Raw genomic sequence first — 9372 nt, forward strand, 5'->3', positions numbered from 1 at the left:
AACGGGATAGAGGTGGGGGCTGAGGTGAGAGTCCCGGGTCCCACCTGATCTCTCTCGCTGACCTCGGGCCCAGGTGCAGTCGCTGCTTGTATCTTCTCTCGTTGCTGTAAGTCAGAGTCACTGTGGGGCCGGCCTAAGGTCTGTCTCGTCACTGGTTGTGCCCTATAGCCAGCGCTTGGTGAAACGGTTTAGCAAACTTAGGGTCCCCACGCACACGATTTAGGCTGGGTAGTAATTCTGAGCTAATTGGAAATGCGTGATGATATGCTGAGCAATAGGATCTTGAGAGCTTGCTTCAGAACAAACTTTGCAGATGTGGAAATAAAAGAAGCCTTCAGATGAGCTTTAAATAGTTTATTTCCCTTCCTGCTGCACTTTGCAGGCGGTGCTCTCCTTGCACTTCGTGTTGTGCACAGCCTAGCTATGGGATGATTGCATGCACAAAATGAATATGCTATTGGGGTGGTATCTATTAAAGTGTTGCTCTAATACAGACACTAAGATTAACTGAGGGGAAAATAAATTACTTTCCATTATTTTTTTGATGAAACTATTAAGCTACCCAGAATTATATTATACATATAAAAAGAAAAACTGAATGCAAGAATCTTTGTGCTGCCTTTAGTAAAGTGCCTTCTTAATATTAGAGGAGAGTAATGCTGTGTAATTGCAACGCAGGCTACTAAAGACTTGTTGCAGTTAAGCAAATGAAGCAGTTCAGAATCTAAAACTAGGAAAAGAATCTTCTTAATGGATGCATGCAGCCAAGCATGCCTGCTTTCCTCAAGTGGGTTGAATTCTTTTTTAGCTCTTGGAAATGGTTTCCTAAGGGAATTACAAATTTTCTGTACTGTACAGAAGCACAAGCTCTGAAACTTGAAGCCGTTTGATTTTATACTCACACAGAAGAGAATACACCTACTTACGCTTTCCCTCATTCACCTTGTACTGAGAATTATTTATTTTAGTTTGTGCTTACTTTTAAAATATTTTGCTAATGTTCTGTATATTTTAATTGCTGGCGTAGGAAACTATTGTTCTGGTTTGTTAGTATTTTGTAGTGGAGAAGCTAGAATTATTACTTTGTCACCTTTATACACTGTTTACTCTGTGTATAAATAAGTACACTAATTGATTATTGCTTGCTTCATTTTTTCTAACTCCTCTAAGCACTAAGTTACATAATTTTTTATTTTACTTCTGCATCTATTAAAACAGCAGTGTCTGAAATACAGCCCAGAGAATAGATACCACTTGCAAAATCACTTGTCCGATCAGTGACTGGCCATGTGCTGTCCTTTTCCCTGGGGATGGAGAATGGACCCCTCGATCCCCCTCATTCTGAATGAGTTACTTTGTCAGCCTGACACCTGCTGCTCTGTTCTGGTGATTCTGCATCCATTACCAGAATGACACGGATCATTAAAACAAAATGATGGAATGGGAGCTGTTTCTATCTTGTGCCATTGACCTGATGTGTGCTTATCAGTCAAAAAGAGTAGCTGTGGTTTGCTTGTACCTTTCAGCAGTGAATGTCAGTGTCTTGAAAACTTTTGCAAACCACACTTATAATGCCATTTCAGTAGAAAGTCATGACGCGTTTTGAAGATTTTTCCACTGAGTGGAAGACTTGTTTAAAATGGTGTAAAGTTGGAGAACGGACTTGTCCTCCTTCAACCTGCATCCCAGTCACTGCTCCCTATCTGAGACACATTAGGGATGTAGGCAGCTGCTGTGTGAGTATCCCAGTAGCACTGTGCAGCAGTGAGTTCTGTGCTGAACCAGTTTAGTTCTTTTAGAAGCTATTACAAATCTTCAGACTTGTGGTTTTTTGGTTTTTGTTTTGGTTGGTTTTTTGTTTGGGTTTTTTAATTCTGATTAGAATATGCTAATGCTAGGTGTAAAGAGGCTTTAAAAAGCAAGTTAGCATCAGATTGTTGTAGGAAATATTTGAGCATATCAGAATTACGTTAGGCTTACTTTTGCATTTTCCTTTTTAGTCCTTCTGGAAAGCTTGTTCAGATTGAATATGCTTTGGCTGCAGTGGCTGCAGGAGCTCCATCGGTTGGCATTAAAGGTATGTTCAGAAAATAACTACTTTAGTGAAGGATTTGGGATTCTGAGTATCATTACAGAGAACTAAAATAGTTTGGACTATGTACTGGGTCTTTCTTCATCTTGCCTTCTATTACATAATTTGTTTTTCTTTCAGTGGATTTTCACATGTTTTAGTGGGTTTAATATTTCCTATGTTTTTTTTCTGCAACTCAGTAATTTTTTGTAAAGAAGGAAGGGAGCATAGAGCTCCATGCTAGGAGAAGAAAATTGCTTGGGTGATTTTGGAGACACTCAGCTGGTAGAAGTAGACATCTTTTTTTTTGAGTGTTCCTGTCTTTTAAGTAAATAACTCCAGCTGTGTGTCCACATATATAGAAATTACACAAAAAGTTACTTCAACTGCTCAGTTATTAATATGTGCTTCAGAATCTCTAGAATGGGATTTTGCGAGCTGTATGATTATTTAAAATGAGAAACGATGTGTTGGGTGGATTCATTAAAGTATCTCTGTTTAACGTGATCGTAAACTTGAAGGGTTTTTAAAAAAGGGAGGAGCAAAATACTTTACAGTCTGACAAACTTGTGTTTTGACTGCTTTCCATAATTTTAGTTCAATAGAAAAGAAAAAATCTTGTTCCTTTCCAGCTGCAAATGGAGTGGTGTTGGCAACTGAGAAGAAGCAGAAATCCATTCTTTATGATGAAAGGAGTGTCCACAAAGTAGAACCAATTACCAAACATATAGGTTTAGTGTACAGCGGTATGGGTCCAGATTACAGGTATTAAAAAATTTTGCCATTTAGATGCATTTTCGTACAAGAAGTGTAAGAAACAGAAACAGATACCTGTTTCTTTCTAAGTGTATGGCATAATATTATACTGTATTACACTGTATAGGAAATTCACTTTAAGTTTTTCTAATATATTCAATACCTTGTCAAATAACCTTCTATCTAAAGAATGAGTAGGGAATGAACAGCAGTGTAATTCAACCTTAGTTTCAGTTTAAGTATTTCAGAGATTACTCAGTTGATAAAGGTAACCCCGCCCAGTCTATATTTTCTTACACTGGTGTTATGCCAGATGCATAACTCTTTAGCATAGCATTTATTAAGAGTTTTCAGTTCTAGTTGTAACAACTAGTTGGAATTTCTTTGACATACTAATTTTGTCTTTGTTTTTAGAGTACTTGTGCACAGAGCTCGGAAGCTGGCCCAGCAATATTACTTGGTTTATCATGAGCCCATTCCAACAGCTCAGCTAGTACAGAGAATTGCTTCTGTGATGCAGGAATACACGCAGTCTGGGTATGTGGTTTTCTGAGTTTTGAAGTTGCTTAGAAAGATTATGTTGTTTAAATGTAAGGAATAACAACTACCTGGTGATTCAATTTTTTGTGTCAAAAAGGCAGTTAGTTTTTCAATGGAGAATGTCCACAGAAAGTGGGCCAGCAGGAGGAGCACTAACTGGCAGCAGATGAGATAGGGTCTTCATATCTTGCAAGCAAACATGTCAGACAAGTCAGCATACTTTTGTTTTTGTTCTGTTGGTTGACTAGTCATTCCTGATCACAGCCCTGGGCTGGTGGGAAGCTTTGGGGGGAGGTTAACACATCCAAAATAATTTAGTCACCTTTGGTTTTCACTGAATAAATTTCACGTATCAACTGTGATTTTTTAGTTTGGTGTTTGGGTTTTTGTTTTGCTTTTTTTTTTTTTTATTTTTTGCCTGTAGTGGTGTTCGTCCATTTGGTGTATCACTGCTAATATGTGGCTGGAATGAAGGGCGGCCCTATTTGTTTCAGTCGGATCCATCTGTAAGTATCTTACATTTTGAATTCTACTGCTTTTGAAAAACATCTAAAACTTTATATGTGCTCATGAAATAATTTCTGTGATGAGAAGAAGAATACAGAGCTAGAACAAAAGATCCCTTAGCATAACTTCAGAAGTCAGAATGAGCCATTTCAGTAGGTGCTTGGAGCAAGCCTGGATCATTGTTCCTGTACTGCTTGAAGGATGGCAGCTGCTTTTGAGGGAGATCACCATCCCTTTTCATGCCTTCCCACCTAATTGGTAGTGCCAGCGAGAGTGGCATTCTGCAGCAGGTACCAGAAAAAAAAATTTTGACTGCTTATGCTGCTCAAATAGTTCTTCCCTAAACTGGATGGAAGTTAGGCCAAAATCTGTTGCATTGTGAAATGTAGTGCATATACTTTAGTATTTAATGACAGTCGTTAATTTAAGTGAGTTTATTTGCTGTGTTTGCACTGCACTTCTGAAAAACTACCCTTTGATGCATGTGTGAGTTGTAACGCTTTACATCAAATAAAAAACGTGGTCACTGTAGTGATCGTCGATAAGCTTCTGTACTTTTTACCAAGTAATTGAATAGCGTAACGTTTGACTGTTACACAAAACAATTCAATAGATTGTTGCTTTTACAGGGAGCTTACTTTGCGTGGAAAGCAACAGCAATGGGAAAAAATTACGTCAATGGGAAAACATTCCTTGAGAAAAGGTAATGTATTTGATACTTGTCTGAAAGGATACTCTCTGTTTTGTTCAGGTTCCATGTAAACCAGCCAAATAAAAAATGCACACTTCTAGATTACCAGAACAAAGTTTTAAAATACTTAAGATATGATGCTTCCAGTTTACTTATTTACACATGCACAGGAAATTTGCTTTATTTAAACTCCAACTTTTGTGTTTATGGAGAATTATTTCAGTGCAATAAACATTATAGTCAACATATTTGCAGAAATATTGTTTTATACAGTGTCAGTAGGAAAAGTAGTGATTTTTTTTTTTTAACAAATAATAACTTTGACTATTAGTATCACAGTGCTTACAAATAATATTTGTATGATAAATAGGAAGATTTTAGTAGTGTTTAGGTTTTCAGAGACTCCAGGATTATTAGGATTTAGAAAGATCTTTGTCCCGTGCTGAAATACATGAACTTCTGTTTACAGATACAATGAGGATTTGGAGCTTGAAGATGCCATTCATACAGCTATCTTAACACTAAAGGTTAGCAAAATATTTAAGAAGTAAGTTTCTTACTGTTAGACATCATGGATATGATTCACTGAACTGTATTTTCTTTAATAGGAGAGCTTTGAAGGGCAAATGACAGAAGACAACATTGAAGTTGGCATCTGTAATGAAGCTGGTTTTAGGAGGCTCACTCCAACTGAGGTTAAGGACTACTTGGCTGCAATAGCCTAGTAGAAACCGAGCAAGACTGTGTGATTCAGACAAAGGTCTTTTTAATTTTGGCTACTTAAGTGGTTTTTTTGCAGTTTTTGCATACTTATTTCTACATGGTTTGTCTGAGAGATTTTTTAAATATCATGGGTGCAAATGCAACAGTCCTAATATTGTAATACATGGAATCTTATTACAGGTAATTCTTTCCCTTGACACATAGAATCTTTGTACACAAAATACTGTACAAAATGTAAAGTTATAATGATAGCTTGAAAAAGGCTAAAGAATAAAATTTGAAGGCCACTGTTTTGGGGGAAGGTGTCTGTGTGTCTTTTTAATCATAGCTTGTTTATCTGCATAAAGCTGAGATTTCAGTATCTTTATTGTTGAGGAAACAGAATTTTCCACATACGTATCAGCCATGATGAACTCACGTTAGACCTTCTTTTAAAAAATTTAAATCTTGAGTGGACAGGATAATTTTTTCACTTTGGAATGTTGTTTAAATGTTAAGTAACTTCCAAAAATGGTTTTATCTGGTGTAAAACATCATGTACTTTCACAAAGAGGCAGAACAGTCTTCCATTTCAGGTGTGAACTGTGATCTACTTGAGAAGCTTGGTTCTTGACCCTCTTGGTCTTTGTGTCTCAAGAATTCGTTTTTTATTACTTGGGTTATTTTTGTGGCCCTAGAAATTGCACTTTTTCAACCCTGAAATATTGTTAGAAATAATGGAAGTAATAACCGACTGAAAACTAAATGCGTTTATCATCATCAATAAAAATCAACAGGATTTACAAAGCAAAATGAGAATATGTAATGTAATTACTTTATCCCTTGAGTTGTGCTGAAGTATTTTCCAACTTGCAAGATAACTGTAAAGGTGCAGTAATGAAAAGAGCACTTAATATATGCATCACAACTTTTACAGGTGCAGAGCTAGATGCTTGAATATTACTGTGTGTGGGTGTATGTATCGATACATTTGTTACATGTGTAGAGTCCTTCAGGTTATATAGAAAATTTATCACAAAAGAAATAGGATAAATATATGTACTTTTTTTCAGCAGAAATAATCTGGTCTGCAGCCATTTAAGTTACTGTTTGCAGATTTTTTTTATTTTTTTTTTTAAAGCAGTCTGATTGTTGAAGTGTTGATAATGAACTGGGAGCGATAGCTGGATCACTCTGCTTGTACATAAGGCTAAGCACCTATGGGGAGCAGCCTGACAGGTTACATGTTAGCCAGCCGTAACTAATGAAGAAAATACGAAGTATGAGTTAGTCTGCAGAAAGTGTATAAGCTAATTGATCTGTTCTTTCCAATGTCTGTCTTCTGATGTTTTATGTTATCATTAGGTAAATAAGAATTTCTGAAGCATGCCATAAATGAATTTTTATTTCCTAATGTCAGAAATAAAAGCTGTGTCCAAACAGTTCATTAAGACTTACTCCAGATCCCTTTTTGAGTATTTTACTCTGAAAACCAATCCATGCTCTGATTCTTCTTCTAGAGAAAATGAACAACTAGGAACTGAAACTGGAGACTTTATATTGCTACATCTTCAATTTAGAATATTTATACACATTCATTCAGGTTTTTTAATGCTATATAAATATTTAAAGGAGTTTTCTATGTGAAAAAATGCAGGTAGATAATTCAGAAAAAGGTTAGCATGAACTGCAGTAGCTTAGTTGCCTCCTCTACTAGAAACAGTTCATTAGCAAAGAACATCCTATGAAGGGTAGTTGAAACCAAAGCAAATTTCAAATAAATCATGCTATCTCACTCCCAAGATGGTAACAATGGGACAAACAAAAAAAATGTTTTAAGGTTTGGGGGGTGTGGTTTGGGTTTTTTGTTTGTTTTTGGTTTTTTTTAAATAATTGAACAACTTCCATCTGTGGAATTTTACTAATTTTACAGGTGGTGAAGAGAAGTGAAAAAGCAGTATCTTCCATCTTTCCCTGTTGTTTAATAATTTTAATGTACTGACTGTTCTGTGCATTGTACGGATACCTGATAACTGGTGTAAATGTTGAGGGGGTTTTTGCCCAATTGCCCCCACCCCGTTAGGAGGACAGACAACCAGTACCACACAGGGTATTTTTACTGAAGTGTATACTTCAGAAATGGTGTTGGTTTCACTTTATGTTGTTATGGACCAACATTGTAAATGGGTGGCAATATGAAGTTAGTACATTTGTCAAATGTGCTGAATGTCATCTTGTACCAGGTTGCCTCAGTCAGTGCTTTTAGGAATGTAAACTGTTTAATTGATAAAATGTGTGATTTGATTATTATTAAATGGTGGCACCTTTTTCTTTTGAGAACAAATAGAAGTGTGCCTTGAGAAAGATGAGAACACTGTCACTAGGCTATCACAGCACCAAACATTAGTACATAGTTTCCTTTTATGACAAAAAGCTGCAAAATTACAATCAGTTGTAACTTCCCTTTGAGAATGCTTTCCTCAGGCTGTGTCTCCGAGGGATGATTTCATAGCCCCTGTCATCATTTCTGTGGTAATATTTAATTGTTCCATGCTTTGTGTGAAACGAGAAGGGTAGGTCTATACCACAGCCTAATGGTTTATTTTCTGTTACTCATTTTGATGAGCCACCAAGTTGGTAGTTGAGAAAGACAGTTTTTTACACCGTTAAGAACTGAGTCCTAAAGCTCCCCGATATACTTAAGCCTTACAGAGAATCAAAGTTCATGGGACTTTGTGTAATTTGGAAAGAATACGCATAATATTTGAACTCAGCCTTTATTTAGAGTATTAGATAATTTTCTTAGTGGTAGGCAGATAGACCTTGATATTATGCTGTTCTAGTGGGGAAGGTGGTGTGATTTGGAGTGTGGTGGTTTTTTTTAAACTGCTTAATCCTACACTAAAGAAAATCATTGCCACACTCAAATGACTGCACGTCTAGAATAGTAACTAAATTTTATCTAGTATTTAAAGGGAATCGTTAAACTGCAGGGAACTAATTTACATCTTTTTCCATTTGAAATCCTTGGAATTTAAGGAAATAGCAATTTTGAGATGTATTTCTCAAATAATAAAATCACTTCAGGAGTGAGATACTAGTGCAAGGGAGTAGCAAATTATATGGTGGTTTTAGACATTTCCAAAAAGTGCAATTAATTTTTTTAGTTATATGATATTAGCATTGTTTATATTTTGTAAAACTCACTGCATAAAGTGGGGTCAAGAGGGAATAAAGTGGACAAACACTGTTCATTTGTGAGAAACAACAAATTACAAGCTTGATTACTCAAGCTGACCATGAAGTATGACTTTGCTTCGTTTATCTTGTTCCCAATGCAGTCATCTGAAAGAAGAAAAAGAGACACTGGTCACTTAAAGTAGGTAATGTTCTTGATTTGCATGTCCTGGAAGATGATCTGCTCTGAGGAGCTCAGGGTAGCGTGATACCTGCGAGACCAGAGAATTTCCTTGGGCTTTAACGAGTAGGATTGGGATCTCAGAACAGTATCACCATTTCACGAGGTTGTGACTTTAAGTAGGTGCCAATGGGATGGAAGATACAGGTGCAGTAAATCCCTTACAACTTGCTTTGGCTTACTGTTGCTTTGCAGAATCTTGTGAAATCATTTGGGCAAGTAAAGACGACTACTCACTGTAGGAACCAGCCATCAGTAGCAAGTGGAGAGAAGGCATGTCTCTCCCATGCTGTTGGGGAGTATTGCTGCAGCATGGAGAGAGGCCACGGAGATGTCTACTGCTGGGAAGCAGACAGCAACTCGGGCCAAGCAAGGAGGACACTTGCTCGCATTTAGCACCGAACAGTTTAATAAGGCCCGTTTTTGTTACCTGAACTTCATGGACCCAACGTGCATTGAGCCAGGGTTGCTTCTTCCCCGCTGAAGTTCAAGCCTAAGGCTGACTTGTCTCTGGCCTCTCTGACCTAATGTAATGTCTTTGCTCCTTAATAAAGGCTTGTCGGGATAAAATACGTATTTATTTGAGGACCGCCGTGATGGACTGCAGGCACGCCGGGGGGGAAGAACCAGGCCGGGAGGGCTGTGGCCGGCGGTGCGGCGAGGCGGGTGCGGCGGCTGTCCCCGCCC

The 9372-nt window shown here is 37.4% G+C and overlaps 1 protein-coding gene across 1 annotated transcript; it reads left to right on the top strand.

Annotated features, from left to right (window-relative positions):
- Positions 1-2000: 2000 nt before the first annotated feature.
- PSMA2 (proteasome (prosome, macropain) subunit, alpha type, 2) lies at positions 2001-5589 on the top strand (the record flags this gene model as incomplete). Its single annotated transcript, XM_009588135.1, has 7 exons — positions 2001-2077; positions 2704-2836; positions 3242-3364; positions 3792-3873; positions 4504-4577; positions 5035-5092; positions 5174-5589. Coding segments are annotated over 7 exons (664 nt in total), but the record flags the coding sequence as incomplete, so codon positions are not given.
- Positions 5590-9372: the final 3783 nt, after the last annotated feature.

The sequence above is a fragment of the Fulmarus glacialis genome, unplaced genomic scaffold, assembly GCF_000690835.1.
Source record: "Fulmarus glacialis isolate BGI_N327 unplaced genomic scaffold, ASM69083v1 scaffold48591, whole genome shotgun sequence".
In the NCBI taxonomy this organism is placed as follows: domain Eukaryota; kingdom Metazoa; phylum Chordata; class Aves; order Procellariiformes; family Procellariidae; genus Fulmarus; species Fulmarus glacialis.